Below are 20,530 nucleotides of genomic sequence, written 5' to 3'. Positions count from 1 at the left end.
TGATGATGACATTTTTTGTTCTCATATCAGAACCAGTAATCTCGGAAAGTTACTACGACGTTTTGGTAAGCGCGTTCATCTCATTCCTGCACTCGTAGAATAAAGCTCTCACAGTCTCAGAGTGACACTGCGACTCGGCCCGTCAGCGGTGCGGAGCGCGGGGCTGCAGTGGAGTGAGGGGAGGTGGACAGAGCCGATTGGTCAGCAGCTCTGAATGACCTCAGCGCTGCTCCCTCCGCACCGGCACCCTCCGCTCTGCTGCAGTATAAAGTCTGCTGTTCGTCCTCAGCCTCCACCCTCCGGACCCAAACACACACAACTTGTACCTGAACTCACACCGAGGTAAGGTCATCACTCTTTTTTGTTTGTTTAAATATAGAAAAAAACTGTGAAGGAAGACTTTAAAAACTTGCAGTTCAAGGATCCAACTATGTTTCTGCATCCTTAGCAGAAAAAACAACACCAGTGAATCCTGAACACTGATTCTCATTTCTTTCTTTCTGAAAAGGTAAAGAAAAAAAAGAAGACAAATGACAATGACCGACCTGGAGACCTCGATGGCGACCATCATCGCCGTCTTCCAGAAGTATTCGGAAAAAGAAGGAGACAAACACAAACTGAAGAAGAGCGAGCTGAGGGATCTGCTTCACGACGAGCTGCCGGATCTGATGGGGGTGAGACAAAAAGAAAAATGAGATCTGGAGGAGTTTAACAAACAGAGACAGACTGAAAACACAGAGAAATCCTTCATGTTAGTTAAAATACAGCAAATACTACAATGTAAAAATAAGAAAAAGTAAAAGTTCTGCATGCGGTGTTAAGGAAAGAAAGAAAAGTGTGGATAAAATAAAATAAAATAAAATACATGGATATGGATCAAATTAAACAATACGTTCATTTTAGGTCTGTATTTAACTACAGTTCTGGGAATATTGGCACTTTATTGCCATTTTAGATTTCATTCTCAGTTGCACTGTAATTCAGAAGCAAATGTTTTACTTTTTACTCCACTAAAGATTAAGATTTGTCACTCAAAACTTTGTCTTAGTGGTAGAAGAAGTACTCAGATACTACAATGTATAAAAGTACTCTTTTACAAGCAAAAGTCCTGCAGTCAGTGTTGAAGGAAAAAAGAAAATAACATCAGAAAAGACTCAAAACCAAAACTATACCTAAATAAAAGTTTTTTATTTTTTCTAAGTATCAGCCTCAAAATGAAAGTACAAGTAAAAGAGCTCATTGTATGAAATAAATTATATCATATTGTTGTATTATAATAACTGATGCATTCATATGTTATTCACCGATAAAGGTGGAACTTATTTTAATTGCTTCATCTTCTGTTGGTTTTCTTTATATATTATGATGCTGCGATGTTAACAAACGCACATACGCACACGCTGGCACGGACGGTTCGTTTTAGGCAAAAATCATCACCTTCAGACGGGAAGCGAACAGCAGACTCCCACAGGAGAAAACTGGCCTGATTTCTTTCAAAAACGTGGGAAAAAGGCAACAAGCAACAAAAGACGAAATTACTTTTTTCTTTTAATTACAAGAAATTCATTTTTTTAAAAAAGTAAAAAAAAAAAAAAAAAAAAAACAAAAAAAAGGGGGAAAAAGGCAACTTGAGAAAACTTGTGAAAAGTGTCTTAAAAATTATTATTATTATCTGTAATGATCATTATTGCATATTTACAGCTTTTAAAAAATAAATTTTAATAAATCTACTAATTCCTTCATTTCGTGCAACGTTTCTTTCCGAGTTGCTCACTGCCTTTTTTGCCGTGTTGTTGAAAGAAACTTCACAGATTTGTTTAAGGTTCACAGGTTTAAAAACGTCCGAAAGCCGTTTGAAAGCAGCATAAAAAAGCTTTCTCGCTCCAGATTTCAAAAGGTCAAAGTTACTTCAGACCATCTGAACTGAAAGATTTATGTATTGTGATTTCATCCAGTCCCGATCTGAACTCTGCGTCCCCCCCGCAGCATGTGAAAGACCAGGCCACGCTCGACAGCCTGATGGAGAGCCTGGACACCGACGGCGACGCCGAGTGCGACTTCCAGGAGTTCATGACATTCATCTCCGTGGTGACCGTCTGTTGCCACGAGTTCTTCGAGCATGAGGACGAGTGAAGGAGGAGGAAGAGGAGGAGGAGGAGGAGGGGGAGGAGGCGAGCGGGGAGACAAAAAGGGGGAGTTACAGTAAATTATAAAGGAGAAGAAGAAGCCTAGCAACGCACAACCTGCGGGTGCCGTCGACGCAACGCAGGCTGGGAAACACTCGACTCCAGCCAGCAGCATTAGTGCTGCTGGCTCCAACAGTCCACACTAGCAGCTTAAACCAGCCGTTTGACTCCAGTCTAAACATGTAGGTGACTCTTAAAGTCACAACAGCCACTTTAAAAACTAGCCACGGATTTCTAAAAGCAGTTTCTTTCACGACATTTTGCACGTCAGACGCCGGCTGGCTGCAGAAATTTGCAAGTTTTTGTACTCTTAAACAGCCACTTTAGCACAAATCCCATTCTACAAATCAAACAACCGAGGAGCTACATTTAGGCCACCAATGTGTGCAAACTATCAATCCATAATTTTAGTTTTTTTCTGGTGAAAAGGGCCAGTAAGTTTGTCAGCACTTCCCATGATAACCACTTTGTTTAAGAGATTGTGGCTCATATATTTCACATGTGGATATATGTTGCTCGAGCAGCCTGCAGCGAGACGTTTTTGTCAGATCTCGTAGCCACTTTGGCCACCAATTATTTCATTTGCACGTAAGCATATCTGGGGACAAAAAGCCGGTGCAAATCTACCATATCCAAAATTCATCAAGTAAAAATTCCACCACAATTTTCCCGACATTTTTCGCCAACACAGAAATCATGTCGTATTAGTCCCACGCAAATATCCGCTTTTAAATGATTTGGGGTTGCTTTTAGGGTTTCTTCTTTTTACTGCGTCTTTTTTTCTGCTTCCTTTTCAAGTCAAGAAATATGGAGGCTTTTGATTGGAGGCGGTAATTTAAGGCCTAGTCCACATGTACACGTTTTTTGTTTTTTGTTCTATTCGTTTTGGCCTTTTGGCCACATGCAAACTTTTGCTTTTTAGGTAACTTAAAAGCAACATTTTGCAAAAATGGTAAAGATTTTCAGAAACTGTTTTCAGTGTGCAAATACTCACTCAAGTACAGATGCTCGGTCAGTGGCACACATTTAAACTATAACGCCCTGGTGCTCCTCCAGCGTTAGTTCGGAGGCTCAGGGGCGCTGTGTTTTTTTAACCTCTTTAAATGCATTGTGACTTTTCAAAATAAAGTCAGGACGTGTGTGTACTTCCTGAGGTTCAGGCAACAAAAGCATGTGTTAGGTTTAGGAAACAAACATCAGGATACTACAAATACTAGCACACTACCAGTAAAGCAGGAACGACGGGCCCTCGTGCACGCTCTTATGACGGCCCTCGTGCACGCTCTTATGACGGCCCTCGTGCACTCTATCGAGTACATATCATTTAGTCATATTATCAAATCCAGACTGGACAACCTCAGCATGCATACTGACCATAGTCTGTCTGTCCAGATGAGCCCCCGCTACGCTCAAGTAACGCTAAAATATTCCAGATACAGACGCTGCCATCGTGCACCGGTGGCGTCATTCGGAGCCAGAGTCTGCGCGGAGAGTTCCCGCCAAAACAGCCGCCTGTCCAAAGGCGAGCAGCGACATTGACTGCAGGCGCACAGATTGGCTGTCGCAGCTGCTTTTTGCAGAACCGAATAACTGAATAAAACCAAACTTATCGTAAAAACGCCTGAACAAACATCGGAGTGATGAGAACTACCTTCAGCGTGAGAAACTATCTTTGGAAAAAAAATGCGGCGTGTACTTTGAGTTTTTAGTTTGGCCTACTCACTAACATGGAGGGGCGACATTCAAAAATTACATTTTGGGGGAACTGACATGTTGTCCATCTGTATATACTATCTCTAATAATGGCCATATATAAATGACAAAAATAGCAGAGAAAATCTGAAATGATTTGTTAAATTCATTTTTTTGTCTTGTGCATGTTTGGTTATAGATTTCTACGGACTATTTTACGATATATCACAGTGCGTCCGATACGCCGTCTTCTTCTTCGCTGGCTTTAATTACAGTCCTATCGTTGCCCGTTTTTCTGGCGAGCTCTTGGCAGCGCTTCAGTTGTGTTTTTGCATTTTTATTTGGATTTTTTTTTTAAAGGGGAAGAAAAACCTGTATTCATGTGGACTAGGCCTCATTTACACCGGATCCCCTGGTAATACGAGTCCAGCTCATAAACGGCCTTCAATGCACCTGTTTGTTTAAAAAACCTGTTGACTATCAAATCTTAGAAGTGACTTGTAAGTTTGGTCTTTGGCTAGTAAAAGTTTGAAAACGGCTTGTGAGTTTTAGTTCATCTAGAGGCCACTTTATAGGAGCTGACCAACTTTTAGACAAAATCCTAAAAATCTAGCTGACTATCAAATACTGAGTGATTCGTAGTTTAGTCTTCACGTTAATAAACTGTAAAATATTGAAAACTGCTTCTGAGTTTTTTACATTAGCGTCCAGTTTGGTAGAAAACTTTCTTTTGTAGGTCTTTTTGGAGACGCTTCATAGTTGGTAGACAAGTAATCAATTATTTGAGTCATTTCAAATGTGTAGCTGGCTGCTAAAATAATCATATAATTTTCCTAATTAGTGGCCACGATTGTCTTTAGGAAACTATTCAGCCTGCAAGAATAGAAAATACAGTTTCACACTCATGCAAAGAGCTTATGACGATAGGTATGAACATGTTTGTTGCAGCAGGCGGAGCACTTTTGTTTTTGATGATGTGTATTTTGAAACGCTGAGCGCTGGTGTGTTTGGATGTCGGCGATATGACATTAAATTATCGATGTGTGACTCCTGAGTTTGAATGTTTTTTTGGGACAGAAAATGAGGAAAAATCCCTAAAATCACATTATGGAAATAAAATGACACATAAAATTGTGCTTATTATAAGAAAGTAGGTCCCATATAAAAGCATGAACCTGCCTGCATTTCCTGTAGCTGATGATACATTTGATTTTGGGTTTATTTATGAGTTCACCGTAAAGTTTCAGGTTGTTTTGTTTTTTAACCCTTAAGGCCTACTTTAATATTACACATGCTGCATCAAAATGAGCTTTTCAAAATCAGGCTATAAAATACTATACATTAATGATTTATTTAATTAATTAATTTTCTACTTTCATAGGGATTTTTTTAACCAACATCAGTCTTAATCATAAATATCAAATATTCATTTATTTTCAGAATTTTAACCCCTGTAATGCCAGTTTTTTTGTCGTGATGCCACTATGTTTTAAGGTGAAAAACAACAACAAAAATATATAATATTATAATATACATATTTGGCATATGGAAAATAATATTTTTTTTTCATACGCCAAATATTGTAAAAAATAATAATAAAATGTAATAAAAAGAAATAATACAGTGCATTTTTTGTGCTATGATGGCTGTGGGATCAAACATTGCAGTTTGAATGGGTTTTAATTTCGCACTTTTTACAGTGAGTTTTAGACTTATTATAAGAGCTGAGCTGGAAATCCAAAATTAAACCAAAATACACAATCTTGCCAAAATGTATCCCATATGCATGAACACAGCCAAAAGTATCTAAAAAATTAAGAATTAAAAGTGCGTAAAACACGCCAAAGAGTCGCTAAGGGTTGATTGTGTTTTTATTTTTATTGCAGCTGACTGAAATGTTTTTCTACACTTAATTTCATTTTTAGTTTAGTTTTGTTAACTATAATAACGTTGGTGTGTAGACAGTTTAACAGTGAGTCTGAGGTATTTTTTTACAGTATTAATTCTAGTTATAGTGAGAAAAACCTGAGAAGTAATGAGCTCAGTGTCCACACAGGGACCCAAAAGCATATAAAACCCAAAAAGGTGGATCATTCTGTTACCTTTAGTTTGGCCTGCAGCGTCGTCAGCCTCAGGCTCCAGGTGTGTCTGACGGTCTCCCGTCGTTCAGTTTCCTGCAGATTACAGCAAACAAGACAATAAATAAAATATCATTTTTGCTATTAGTCCCTCACAATTTAATCCTGCATGAAGCCAGGAGGGTTTGTTCTCGTCTGTAAATGTTTTAATCAGTGCTGCAGATTCATGGACTCATTATGTACTGATCATTACTCTGCTGTAAACTTAAGCCCCATGGACCCCGGGGCCCATCGGGACTCATTTTCAGCCTCTCAACAGCTTATACTAATTTTAGCCTTGTTAGTGCGCGGTCAAGATCAGTATGTAAGTCCAAAATAGTGCACTATTCCTTGTAACCTTTTTATTCATATTGTTTTATCAAAAATCAAATTTCCAATTAAACACTAATAAGTTTACAACTATCATTTATTTTCACAAATATGAGAACACCACAATTTTTCTGCAATATTAAAACACTGAACAAAATTCAGATGGTGATCTATGAAAATGAGGGTCTTTTTAATCTCTGTCGCTGAACTTTGAGCTGCAAAGTGTGAACGAACACAACAGCGATGTCATCGACTTCCTGTGTAAAAAATAAGAGTTTCGTTTTGGCTGTCAGCCCTCCATCGGGGCACTACATCCTTCGAGAGCTGGGACGCGGCCAGAGAGAGAGAAAATCCATTGTTAAACAGCCACATATTAAAGCAATATCCATGACACTCTTCTACTGTTGTTTTGAGGCATTCTGGGAAATGTAGGAAATCACAAACAGGCAAAACTCCTGCAACAAACAAGCTTAACATGTGTGAAGATCTGCATTATTAACAGGCTGAAGGTGAGATTATTAAACACACACACTGTGGTGGGGTTTTCTGTGTGTGTGTGTGTGTGTGTGTGTGTGTGTGTGTGTGTGTGTGTGTGAAGAGATGATGTAAGAGGCGTTGTCAGCTGCACACTTTCAGACATCTGCAGGCTGCAGAGCATCAGAGAGGTGGAGCCAGCCTCGTGATTGGTCGGAGGGGGAACAGATCCCGACCCTGGGGACGGACACCACACCCATCTGTGTGTGTGTGTTTCAGTTCAGTTTGTGTGTGTGTGTGTGTGTGTGTGAGAGAGAGAGAGAGTGAGTGTGTGTTGCTCAGCATATGTTCTGTTGTGTTTCTTCTTCCTCTTGTTGTTCTCCGAACTGGTGAGTTTTTTGGGTTTTCGAGTCTCGTTTTGTTGCATTTGTGACACTTTAACTTTTAGCATTGTGACTGTGTTTGGCAGAACAGGCTGCAGACTTGTTTCATATTTAGTATTCAGTCAATAATCTCTGAAAAAAGTGTTTGAAAAGTTGTGCATCCTCACTTAACGTAACTTTAATGTTCTCAGTTTGCTTTTGTGCATGAATAAGTTCTGCTACAGTGTGAAATAAATGAATAAAAGCTCAATGAGAGCAGAGGGGGACGTCTGAAGGGAGGAAAAACTACGTATCTGTAGTGTTGGAAGTTTGGTAACAAAATAAAATTAGATTAAAGTGACCTTAATACTCTGCAGCAAAGAAATACTTCATAGTTAAGTATGTGAAAAACTGCAATCCTTTTAAAAAACTTTTTTGTTTCTTAACTCTTTAACAGTTGTAACACGGTTGTTGTGTTTTAAGCAATTATTTGGCAACAAACATGGGGGATTTTTAGCAACCTGTTGTGATTTTTAAGCCTCAAAATGTTTTTGTTTTTAGTAGCCCATCACTGTGTTTCCAGCTAAAAAGTAACATTAACATTAGCAAATGTAATGTATCCGTGGTTTGCAGAAATGTACAATGCCCACATTTTTTTTCTGTCATTTTGGTTGTTTGACAAACAGAAACGAGCAGAGATGTGGATGCTGCTCCGCAGGGCGCCCGATCCATGTGCCTTCATTTTGGAGGCTGTGATTCTTCACTTCCCTGCCATTTTACTTCAGTGACATTATAAGACGAAATTTAGAAATTTATACAATCAATTTATGAATGAATGAATGTTGTGAAGGGCTGCAGCATCTGCTGCATGGTGATCCCTTCTTCAGTTTATATTCGCTGTTGCTGATGGGACTGTTGGTGAGGAGAAATATAATTACAAACAAAAGATGCAGCAGTGACACAGAGCTCACTGCATTTCCAGCTCAGAAAATGTACGTTTCTGCAAACCAAAGAAAGGTTAAATTTGCAGGTTTCTTACGTATCATATCAATGTATTTTTTTAAGTTTAGAGTGTGTGAGCTGATTTAGTCACTAGGTGGATGGTGTGACACCGAGGAGAGATGCAGAAACCCAAAAACAAAACTGGTCGTTTTAGCGAGTCAGAACTGCATTTCCAGCTGCTTTTCAGGCACCAAACGTCTCAAACGTCAAAGCTTAACCTCAGCTTTGTTGAAATGTTAAGTCTCAGTTGATCCTGCAGCTCCCTTCACTTTGTGAATATTTCATAAATAGTCAAACTTAAATCTATCTCCCGCTGAGGTTGACATCGTCATGGCTAACTACACGACTCCACACGCTGTGACCCCACAAGCTGGAACTCAGCCTCCTCTACCCAAAACTGTGACCGAGGCTGTGACCACGGCTGTGACCGAGGCTGTGACCACGGCTGTGAACACGGCTGCGAACACGGCTGCGAACACGGCTGCGACCACGGCTGTGACCGAGGCTGTGACCGAGGCTGTGACCGAGGCTGTGACCGAGACAGGGACAAAGGGTATGTACATTTACAGAAATATTACAATAAAATAAATCAGTCTCCTTATTGTGTTTCCACCAAAAAAAAATAGAGTTCAACTTTTCAGCTGAATTCATTGAAATGTTTGAGGCATCCAAAACTTCAAATTATCCAACATTTCACCAAAAAAGCAAAAATTTGGTAGAAAATGAAAACAAAAACTCTGTCGCCTTTGATGAATCATCTCATGACCCCTCAGGTTTATCTGGTGACCCTTTTTAGGGGCCCGACACGTATAGATTTGGCAGTATGAGTAATAAAAAGTGGTGATGCCGAGGTGTGTGTGTGTGTGCGTGTGTGTGTGTTTAGCAGGGAGTGTCTTATCAGTGTGATGTCAGGAGAGGAGCATGGGAAGGAGTGAGTGTGACGCCTCCAGGGTCTGTCGCCACAGAGATAAGAGCCGACACACAGACACCGGCCGGCCCTTGTTTCCACGGCAGGAGAGACGAACCAGCTGAGGAAAACCTTCACTGCTTTACCTTAGTGCTTCTATTTTAACCCTTTGAGACCTGAGAAAATTGGCTTGAGTTCTTAAAAAAACATGGGAAGGAGGTAATGAGCAACTTAACAAGAAATTACCCCCAAAAATTGTGAAAAAGTAAAAGGTTTGAAGAAAATTACCTGAAAATTATAGCAATAAAGGAAAAGGAAAAAAAAAAAACATTAACATTATTTTCCACGTCATCACCAGTAGAGTAAATATTAGTATCTGCAGTTGTCACTGCATTACTTAAAACACATGTACAAAAAATTATTAAATTTTAATGTTTTTGTATTTCTGGACAGAAATGTGCAAATGCAACATGTGTAGAAATATTTACAACTTTCAAACCAATAACTTTTAGTTTTTATCATTTTCAAAAGAAAAATCTTGAGACTTTAGAGTTGAAGCTGTCTTTGCCGTTGTCTTTTGGTGTTAAATGTGCTTGTATTTTATCTGTACGACACTTTTGAGGTCAATTAAATGTTTTTTTTAATGTCGTTTTCTGCAGCAGTTTCATCTAACTGAGCGGGTTTAGCTGCAGTTTTCCTGCCAATCAACAAAAAAAAGAGATGTTTGTCGTTCATAATGCGACAATTAGTGAGAATATGATGTGAACATACAGAGCAGAGTTGATGTGGGCAACCCTGAAGCGCCTCTGTCACCTCGTCTCTGCACACCGAGGCTTTAAAATAGACGGAGAGTGTGTGAATACCATGCATAGTTGTTGGATTCTGCTGCCATGTGTCGTCCTCCAATGAGCTTTATAACGCACGCCTGCGCTGGCTCAGTACTTGAAATATCACATTAGAAGAGATGAAGTTTTAATGTAAAAAAAGACGCCCCATTTCACCCAATTTCACCCTTACGAGCTGATTTTACCTTCTTGTTTCAACACCTTTATGATGCTACATGATGCCTCACATTCAACCAGTTAAAGGTTTTTAAAAACACAACTTGACATTTTCAAGGACTGCATTTTAGAAAGCTGGACAGTACATGAATAAATGACAGTAAAATAATGAATAATTCATCATTCATTTCTTTTACAGGAATCCCAACGGACGATGGAGATCTTGCAGCCATAATTGGAGGTGAGGATGAACTTGAATGTAAACGTGAACGTGGAATTTATTCCTGAAGTTGTATTTAAGAAGGCCTTGCCCAAAAATGAGAAAAAAAGGCAAAAAAAGCTACAAGAAAATCGCCAAAAATAAGCAACAAAAAAAAGGAAATAAAATGGATTTATGTTAGGGCTGGGCGATAAAACGATAACGATATCAATCGTGAAATAACTTTTCCTCTATTGAAATGCGAGACGTGTAACATATTTTTCTATATAATTGTTAGATTTAAACATGAACTTTCCTTTCCATACATTTTTCCTTTTTTTATTAGACAATTTCCTAATTATGCTCCCCTCTTTTTTAAAACGAATTATAATTAGTTAATTTTCTCTTCATTTTGTACTAATTTCTTGCAGTTTGTAGGACATTTCTCAACCATGTTTTACACCAAACCAATAAGCTCAGGTTTTAAAAGGGTCAAATAACTTGTGAAAGCATCTAAACGCAGCACAAGAAAACTGATGCGATCCAGGTTTCAAGGGGTTAAAGGCCCAATTATGACCCTGGTTGTTTTTTTCCCAAAGTGCCTTGGAGCAGCATGTGGCATACCTTACATGATTTGGTAAATCACGTACGTTTGTTGGGCTTTGACTTTCGTCCTGCAGAAAACCGACTACCGTGCACATTCCCCACGTTTGCACGTTTTTAACCTTTTAGTGATTTCCTTTCTTTATATTGATACTCTACCTTCTAGGGGTCGTGGGCTTGCTGCTGCTGCTCCTTATCTGCGTCATCGCCGTGCTGCTGTGGTGTTTGACCAGACAAAAAGGCTCCTACGTCACCAACGAGACAGACGACGACGATATGGACGAGGACGAAGAGTCTGCCGGTTCTGATGTGGAGCTCCAAAGCAAGGAGCCTCTGAAGACTAAAGAGGACGAATAGAGACAAAAGATGCAAACAAAATTTAACTTGAGCTGTAGAGGACGAAAGAGCTTTTTTTTTTACACCAAGGGGTCATTTTTAGACTTTTTTATTTTAAAGATGCACAAGCAAGTTTGCACGTTGCCACCAAAAGGCGACAGGATGCCACTGTGCGTCCGTCAGATTTTTAGTGACATTTGGGCATCAATTAATGAATGAATGTTATTGCACCTTTTGCATCATGATCATCATGCAAGATGTACATTTTTCAATGTGATCTTCTTTTTTCTATTGTTGTCATGCACACGTACTCTTGACGATGGGATTGGTTTTTTAAATTAGAGCCAGAGCTCGCTGCATTTTGGAAAATGTTGGCATTGTATGTTTCTGCGCACCAACAACGTGATGCATTTGTGTGTTTCATTCGTACCACATCAATGTCTCTAAAGTGACGTAGTTTATGTCTTTGTCATCGGGACGCTGAGTGGATGGTGGATGATGAGACACCTGGAAGACACAGCTGCTACGTTTCAGAGCACTGACTGACCCGTCAGTGTGTTTCCAGCCTGAAAAGTGCTGCAAAAAAGTGATTGTCTTAACCAAGACATCGCTGCGTTTCCTGCAGGGAAAAAGTGGATTTTTTATTTATCTATTTTTGCCAAAACTTGGATGCATTTCCTGCAAAGATTGTGCCACGAAAACTAAGTTTTAGGCTCCTGTGCACAAACCTAAACAAGCCTTAACTACAGCATTTCTGAAATGCAAGAAAAGGTTTTCAGTGTATTTGTAATGTATTTGAGGTTTGCAGAAACATACAACTCTAACGTTTTCTCCGACTTTCAATCAGACGTTTAATTAATATAACTATAAAAACAACTTCAAGGTGAAACTGTGAAACATGGATGTTCCTTCATGAATGACTTCCCGTCATTGTCCCTTTAGAGATCGAGGGAACAGTCCTTCACATTTGACAAAAACTGAAAAAGTGATGGAAGAATCAAACAAAAGATCCGCTTGCTGTATTAAAAGCTCGCAGAAAGGCATTTTCAAATCATCGTCGCAAAGCAGAGCAAGCCATAAAAGGACATGAAAAAATGAGGGAAGAGGCTGCAGGAAACGAGCAGACGCTGCAGCCGAGCCTGAGTCGTCCTTTTAGACTCAGCCTCGGGTTAAATAAAGAGAGAAATTTTAATTTTTTGATTGATTTTCCCAACATGGTTTGATAAGTTATTCCTAAAAGTGCAGCTATGAACAGCATCAAACACAAAAAACATAACTTTAAGTCGCATTTCCTGTTTGAGTCCAATTTTCTTTAGTGTAACGTCCCCTCGCATGATTAAATGTTTATTTTTGTTTATTATTACCCATCAGGCGTCTGACAGACAAAGAGGCTGTGAGGTCAAACCAGCTGTTTTTCTTTTGTTTGTTTGTTTGTTTGCATATTGGACTCTGACTGACTCTGACACTGTTATTAATCTGTGGAAATTATCTGTATGTGAAGACAGTTCATGTGGTCATTTTAACCTGTTGCTGGAAATACTTTTTTAAAAGTCCAAAATGCCAAAAAGAGAGATAACAAAGGCAAGGAAGTTACTGAGTTGCAATAACCAATTGTTTTCTACAGCTATAAATTAAAATGTACTTTTTGAATTTTTTTTTACCTAGTAACGATTTATAAGAATAAAGTTTGTACTTTCTGACACAATGCAGGTGTTTATTTTGTGTAATTTTGTGCCTTCATCATAATGAGTTTTAACTATATTTAGCGGTCACGAAAAAATACTGCAATCATTAGAAATTGTAATGGGGTTTTTTTGCATTTGAGGGTTTAATTTGAATATAATTCAACAAAATAGAAAGACAGTTAAGACTTTTCCAACAAAGAAATAAAAAAATAAAAAATACTTTGAAGTAATGTATGTAATAAGATCTGTAGATTCAGGATACTAGGCATATTACAGACAAAGTGAATATTTAAAGTACACGTAATAAAAAAGGTAGTTTACGATTGTTAAAGGTAGGTACCTTTAACAATCGGTCACATTTCATTGACTGATTTTATGTTTTTTTTATGTCTTAATATTTTAATATAAACAATAACTGCAGCTCTTAAGCAAATGTTTTGGATTTACATATAAAATAGTTGTCTCTGAAATGTAGCAAAGTAGAACCACAAAGTAGAATAAAATAAAAAATACTCAACTGCAAACTGTGGAGGCCGGTCTGATACTGTAATACCAGCGACAGCCTGCAGGTGGTGCTGCTGCATCAAAAAAGAGCAAAAAAACAGTGAAAACATTCAGTTAAATTTATCATCAGTTACAATAAATAAGATCTTCAAAGCAGAATTATCTCACGTCTGTTGGTTAAAGGACGTTTGTTACTTCATTAAATTTAAACACACACTCACAGCCTGAGCAGGGTCACCATGATGTTTCTGTGTGTGTTTATCGGCTAATAAAACCCGCAAATTCAAACCGTGTGACGCTTGGTAATGAAGTGCCCTTAAAACAAACACACACACACACACACACACACACACACCACACACACACACACACACACACACACACACACACACACACACACACACACACACACACACACACACACACACACTTAAACAGTCTTAAACAGCTTTGTGGGCAAAAATTACAGAGAAAACTGAATACACACAGACGCTCATACACAAATATGAAAAAAAAACCAAACAGTACTTATTAAAACTATGAACTGAGGAAAACCTAAAAATAGAAAAAAAAACTGTAAATAGAAATATATAAATACATGAAAAATAAAAAGACTAAATAAAAAAATGAATTAGTAATTCAATTACAATAGCAATAATAAAAGTTAGATACGTAAAATTGTCCAACTGTAAATAAGAGGTGAATGAAATGATCACAGCATAAAGTCAAATAATAAATATATATTAAATATGTTAAAAAATAATAACATTTTACAGAAAGTAGTAAAACTGTGAAACAGACTGAAAGTTGTAAATAAATAGTCAACAGATAAAGTTAAATTAAAGGCCAAACTAAAAGGGAAATAAAAGGTACGCCACAGCTTTTAACGCTGCTGTGCAGGTTAAAACAACAAAATGAGCTGCAGATAAAATCAATCAATCGCTGCAGTTTTTGATCCGTGTTTCCTCGCTAACCGTATGTGGAGACGCCTGGATACGGGATGCAGCTATGTTTTATTTTTACCACCTTCAGACTTTGTAACAGGAAAAATCTGTTGCATCTCTACGAGATCCAACATTTATTCGGGAGGTCGTGTCGCCTCGTCTATTCTATCGAACTGACGTGTGGAAATGTGCGAGATGGAAATGTTCCTGAATGTCGTGTGAGGAGTGAAAATCAGTGGCAGCACCTGAAAGGTCATCGCGGTGTTTCACCTGAAACTCTGTGAGTCTTTATTTTTTATTTGCAGGAGCAGCTGCTGCGTGTGCTGACGTGTGTTTGAGCTGCAGCTCAGAGAGCTGACTCAGCGCTCAGAGAGCAGCTTTCAGCTCGTGACGGCTGATTAACCTTTTCTTTTACGAGGCTGCGTGTGGAAGGGCAGTCGAGCAGGTGAGCGCGTTAAACAAAAAGTTCAAAGGAGAGTTTTGGACTTTGTCAGGTTTTTTCCCCTTGTGCTCAAAACCAAAACTGTGCCCATTAACCCTGCGAAACCTCGATCGATGGACTTTGTGTTTTTTTGTGCTGCCTGCAGACGCCTCTCACAAGCATTCGAACCTTTGACACATGAGAAATCTGGCTTCATTTTTTTCAGAAACACAAGAAAAAGGCAATCAGCAATTTGATATAAGTTGTCTCTTAAATTGCAAAAAGAAAAAAAGAAAAGAAAAAAGTGACAAGAAAATCAGCTTCAAAAAAAGTGAGAAAATCATCAGAGATCTTCATCGTTTCTGTTATTACACATTTCACACGTGTGTTTATTTTTTTTAAGGTAATTTCCTGGTTTTTATTTCTAATTGCTGGTAATTTTCTTGTAGCTTTCAACCAATTTATTGCTAAATTTTTTGAACAATTCTTGTTAAGTCGATCCTTTTCGTATTTCTACATTTTTGAAAGATACTGAGCCGAGTCGCTGAGGTTTCAAAGGGTTAAAGCCCAAACTGCAGAGAAGCGGAGGATCCCAGAGCTCCACCGAGGCGGCGCATTTCATCTGTGACTCACGCTCTCTGTTTTGTCAAATCAATTCGAGTTAACGGCGCTCTCAATAAACAACAGCGCCGCGGCGGCCAAGGACAAAACGAGCCCAAACTGTTTGGAGGGAGGAAATCAAAGATGTCAAATTTCCCGGGAGGGCTGGGTAATTTCTCAGCAGTAACGCCGTGTTTTTCCAGAGGACGGGAGGTCTGGCGGGGTCCAGTTTCCCAGCCGGCAGTCTCACAACATCATTACTGAAATGTGGAAATACAAGTGATTTATTTAACCCGGGACTGAGTCTAAACGCACGACTCAGGCTGCAGCGTGCGCTCATTTCCTGCAGACTCCTCCGTCACTGTCCCGTCTCCACCGTGTTCCTTCATCCTCGCTAAAGCTCAAACGACAAAGTCTCTGCGGGAGAAAACCGAGCGTCACGCTGACGTTTGGTTGAAGAGCAGCGTGAAGCCGAGGATCACCCTCACAGGTGTTTCCACTGAGCCAGCCTGATCGTCTCACACAAATACTTTCATTCGACATTTCGATGTTACTGTGCAGCGGCTCCACTGAATCTTAACGCCTCTTTAGATCGAGACTTTTGTCACGGTTTTGCACAACGGCAAAGTGCAAACTTTCCGTCCCCGCCATCCTTAAAGGAGGCCGAAATATTCCAGACACGGCTGCTGCAGGCAGGTGACGTCATTCGGAGCCGGAACCTGTGCAGCAGTGATATCGGCGATGAGTTCCCGCCAAAACAACCGTCGTGTAACCAATGACCAATCGTGAGCACCATTAAACACGAGCACACGGATTGGCTGTCACAGCTGTCAATCATGGCACTGACTCCCCTTTTTGAATAAATAACTTTTTAAAACCAAACTTATCATAAAAACAAACAGGTGAACAGCAGCATGAATACGACAGCACTTCCGGATGTTTCTGCAGAGGAAAGAAATGCAAAGACTTGCTGTTTTTCGTAGGGCCGTTCTCGTCTGAGCGTGGCGTTACACGGCGACCGTTTTCATACCTATCATTCTGGCTGCAGCTATCGGTTTGTTCTCGACTAATCTAACAATTACTTTGTTTGATTAGCTGACTAATGTAACGTCTAATTTATCGATTATTCTAAAAATAAAAAAAAATCCGTTACGTGGTTAGTACGGCGTAAACTTCAGAGTGTAATCTTTTGAACGCCACCCGCTCTGTAACCATGTGAACGGGAAATGTGCAACAGTGATGGCATCTTTTGCACGTCTGTCTCTCCTCAGTTGCTTTCCCACCATTTTTCCCCATTAATGAGTATTTTTGGAGAGTTGTCGCTGTGAAGGTCAAAGGTCAGAGCGTCTGAGGCACACTGTGAATTGTAATCGTGGGCTTTATAAATAAAATTGCATTGAACTAAACTTTAAAAAATGTTGATATATAATACATATGAAACATACAAATGTAACATAACTTTTTAAAACTGCTTTAATGTCTAATTAACGTGGAATAAACTGTAATTCTGTGTGTATTTAATTGCGTGTTTTAATGTTTTTGTTCTTTATCTTTCCTGACTTTTGTAAAGTGTCTCTGAGTTTCCTGAAAAGCGCTCGATAAATAAAGCGTATTATCATCATCATCATCATCGTTTTATTCGTATTCGTATTTTATTTGTAGAAACGTGTTTCTTCTAGCGACTGGACTGAACATAAAGACTCTACCTTGTTAGTTTTGTAAAACTTACACCTTCATGATTCATTTTAGCATCTGGACCTCATGGACAATAATTCCCGACCCAAAACGTAACCTGAGCAGGAGCGTAAGTGGAAACACCTGTGAGGGTTTGCAGAGGCGGAAGACTGAGAAAAACAGTTCGTCAGCAACAGAGGAAAATAAAACGTTTCAGACCTTAAACTGACCGCGCACTAAATATCGCCAAATGAGGGTCGACGACGGTGTAAACAGGATATATTTGGGTAACTCGATACGTGGGACCAATCCTGGAAAGTCCTGGAAAAACTTGTAAAAACAAGAAATTATTTGACAGCGAAGGGGAGATTTTATTTTGAAGGGGTGACTGAGTTCATGGGGAAGCCGCCGTCACACTGTTCATAATTGTGTGTGTGTGTGTGTTCACAATACACACACACACACACACAATTTACACAGTCATACACCATGTCAGAGTGTGTGTGTGTGTGTGTGTGAAGTGGTGATGTTAATCAACACCAGATGAGCAAAGAGGCCAGACGAGTCGAGTCAGTGTGTGTGCGAGTGTGTGTGTGTGTGTGTGTGTGTGTAATAGCGTTAATAACAGTTTGGAGCTGACAGAGTTTGATCTGGGACACACACACACACACACACACACTTGCACGCAAAGGTGCCGCTTTGGTCGTCTTTGTCCCCACATTCTCCAGTCGTGACTCCAGAGAGAGTGAGTGTGTGTGTGTGTGTGTGTGTGTGTGTGTGTGTGTGTGTGTGTGTGTGTGTTTTAAACCAGTTTTTGTGGTACTTGTACATCAGTTGTACTTGTTCTCCACTACATCTCCAAGAGAAGTACTGTATATATTTTGATTTATTCTCCACTTATAGTTCCTTTTGACCAGGGGGGGGGGTAATTAGAAAAGTATTCAAACATCAGGAAAAAAGTGTCCTAAAAACTATATTTATAATTATTATAATTTTACATTTAAACTTATAGATCAAACATAATAAAATATATAAAATTAATACATTTATATTTGATTTTTAAGGTAATTTTCTTGTTTCTTTTTGGCAGATTTTTACTAGATTATTTTCAGGTGATTTTGTTGTGACTTTTCAGTCTTTTTTTGCTAAATTTTGGCCATGTCTTTTTCTTGTGTAAGCCGACCCTTTTGTTTATTGCTAATATCAAAGTATTGTAATGTACTGAGGTATTTCTATAATCCCATTTGGGTTTCTAACCCTCACTTGTTTTTCTGTCTCTTTTAGTCCTGTTTGTTTCGGTTTTAATTGCGCAAATAAATAAAAATGAAAAGGAATGAAATGAGGTTTGCTCTGGTTTCAAAGGGTTAACTGCAGCAGAAAGATCAGCTCACGGATGACAAATTCAGGCAAAAATGTCAGAACACCAAACCGGAGCTGACTGGATCTGGTGAATCTGGTTTGTTTAAACCTCTGTGTTTCCAAATCAAGTTAGTGAGTCAGAAGTTATGAAAACTAACAGGAATGATGACAATAACCAGCAAAATAACGGACGTTTCCACGCTGGATGTGTCACCGCGGAGGCTGACCGACGCGTCATCGTCACCGGCGCATTTTTACTGCGTGCTGTAAAAGCTGACGGGGCCGCTGTCGGTTTGTTGTGTCTCTGACGGAGTCCTTTTTGAATTTTTGGTAACTTTTGGGCTGGATTAAAGGGTTTTTTTTGGGCCTGCAGGCTGAGCGGCACCTCCCTGTGTTCTTCCCTCTGGACTCTTCAAACACTTTCGGTTCATCGTTTACCACAAAGTTTCATTTTCCAGACATGTTTTTTTTTATGTTGGCCTGCGAATGAGTCATCAAAACTTTAGGGATTGGAAAGCAGCGCCTTTGACCAAAACACTTCCCAGCATGCTCGGTTAGTCAGAGAGCAGGATGATGGACTGAAAGCTCAAATACAAAATAAATACATGAAAACACATCTCCACTTCCAGGTCGGTTTTTTATGCAAGCCCTATTTATCCGGGGAGGTTTTTCGCTCTCGCTCAACAATGCCGCGATTCTGCTTCACAAATGCACATTATCTTTTGGGAGCTGCCCAGTTTGACCACAGCTTACTGCTGCTGGCTACTGGGAGCTGCCCAGTAAACAACCACAGCCGGCTGCACCGGGATAACTGGACGTTTAGTGTCTTGTTGGAGGCGCAGCTGTGGTGTCTGAAAAAGTGCTTCACTAAAGGGTCATTTCACCCAAATAAACGCTTGTCTCTATGTCTCTATGGCATCAAACTCTCATTTCTGCCCCCAAAAATTGAGAGTTTGGAAGAAAAAATCTTTTAACAAAAACTGTGTCGAGATTTTGTCAAGTTTCAGCCTCGATGCCCGACTTTGTTGCCAAATCCGAACCATGGCGACAGTCCGCCTTGTTGTGTAAACATATGAAACATATCACATCACCATAACGGCATCCGAGAGCGGAAACAGCTGACGCAGAAAGACACCTAAAACGCCACGAGCGGACGCAGGAGGTCCTGACAGAGCGGCACCATGTGACCAGTTCGAGTGACAATGTTTTCCACTTCAGGTCTAAGAAAACCTGCTTATTTTTGGTTCCAGCTCAGGACCAATTTTTCGGGTTCTGAACCAATTCATCTGTTTTTCAAAAATGTAACCTTTCAGTGGAGGTTTTGCAGATATATACAATAAAAATGCTCTCATGTTGATAAAATCTTAATCCACATCACAATTCTTGCATATTTCCTCAGTCTGGTCATTTAAATTTCAGGAGACGGGGACATCTGCCAAAGAAATCGTCCCCATGACAACCGAAACTGAAGAATGTCCCTCTTTAGCTTGTTTACTGCCTCACCAAATGTACTCAGCTGCTATTTTCTCCTTTGAGAAGTGGACTTCACGTTTGTATTTGTCCGTCTTTGCACACAGAAAACACTCACCCAGCGGCTCACTGTGACAGACTTGCTGTCAGACTGATTGATTAAGCTGACTGGACACACCTGAGCGAGCGTACCTGCTCTCTGTTCGCTGCTGTTTGTCTCACGCAGACTGAAGCTGTGAGATGAACTTTTTTCGACCTCGTCTCTGTGACCTTTTCCCTCTGACCTTCAGACAAACCTCTAAAGTTACGCGGCGCTGATATTGACGGGCAGTGAAGTGCGTGGGATGTCTGATGTCCGAGGAATGGAGGGGGAGTAGAAATCCCATCATATTCCTCATAAATGTTTTTTTTTCTCTTGCTGGCTGAAGAAGGAAAGCTCGCAGGCGAAGCTAACGTCTGAGGCGTCAGCGTGTGAACGCTCGCCTCTCAGAAATCAGAGATAAGCGCTGCGACTTTAATGTTCGGCATCAGGAAGCGCCACAATCATCAAAACAGAAAGTTTTCGGTGATTTTCTACACCTCTTATGAAAAGTCAGTGTTGTTAGTTTGTGGTCTAATTTGAAACCTAAATATGTTAAAACTGACTTTATCCAAAATCTTTTTA

General features: G+C 39.7%; 2 protein-coding genes across 4 annotated transcripts; both read left to right on the top strand.

The window, feature by feature from the left end:
• Nucleotides 1-198: 198 nt before the first annotated feature.
• On the top strand, nucleotides 199-4,925 carry s100b (S100 calcium binding protein, beta (neural)). Of its 3 annotated transcripts, none has more exons than XM_042513375.1 (3): nucleotides 199-346; nucleotides 515-674; nucleotides 1,987-4,925. In XM_042513375.1, exons 2-3 carry the CDS (start codon nucleotides 531-533, stop codon nucleotides 2,131-2,133), a joined length of 291 nt encoding a protein of 96 aa, XP_042369309.1. In that variant the 5' UTR covers nucleotides 199-346; nucleotides 515-530; the 3' UTR covers nucleotides 2,134-4,925. The 3 variants fall into 3 exon arrangements, with proteins under 3 accessions (XP_042369309.1, XP_042369310.1, XP_042369308.1); XM_042513376.1 differs by having other exon boundaries at nucleotides 511-674; XM_042513374.1 differs by having other exon boundaries at nucleotides 203-342; nucleotides 509-674.
• A 2,195-nt stretch (nucleotides 4,926-7,120) lies between these two features.
• On the top strand, nucleotides 7,121-11,238 carry LOC121962924 (cell adhesion molecule 1-like). The gene is made up of 4 exons (XM_042513246.1): nucleotides 7,121-7,188; nucleotides 8,482-8,716; nucleotides 10,271-10,312; nucleotides 11,040-11,238. Exons 2-4 carry the CDS (start codon nucleotides 8,494-8,496, stop codon nucleotides 11,228-11,230), a joined length of 456 nt encoding a protein of 151 aa, XP_042369180.1. The 5' UTR covers nucleotides 7,121-7,188; nucleotides 8,482-8,493; the 3' UTR covers nucleotides 11,231-11,238.
• The last annotated feature ends 9,292 nt before the right edge of the window (nucleotides 11,239-20,530 follow it).

Source organism: Plectropomus leopardus, chromosome 24, assembly GCF_008729295.1.
Source record: "Plectropomus leopardus isolate mb chromosome 24, YSFRI_Pleo_2.0, whole genome shotgun sequence".
NCBI lineage: Eukaryota > Metazoa > Chordata > Actinopteri > Perciformes > Serranidae > Plectropomus > Plectropomus leopardus.
Note: the sequence above shows the minus strand (reverse complement) of the source record. Positions and strands in the feature narration are given on the sequence as shown.

Coding starts and splice junctions, on each gene's coding strand:
- s100b (XM_042513375.1), top strand. CDS start 531: ATGACAATGACCGACCTGGAGACCTCGATGGCGACCATCATCGCCGTC. Junction 675..1,986: donor AGCTGCCGGATCTGATGGGG/GTGAGACAAAAA, acceptor TCCCCCCCGCAG/CATGTGAAAGACCAGGCCAC.
- LOC121962924 (XM_042513246.1), top strand. CDS start 8,494: ATGGCTAACTACACGACTCCACACGCTGTGACCCCACAAGCTGGAACT. Junction 8,717..10,270: donor GACCGAGACAGGGACAAAGG/GTATGTACATTT, acceptor TTTCTTTTACAG/GAATCCCAACGGACGATGGA. Junction 10,313..11,039: donor TCTTGCAGCCATAATTGGAG/GTGAGGATGAAC, acceptor TCTACCTTCTAG/GGGTCGTGGGCTTGCTGCTG.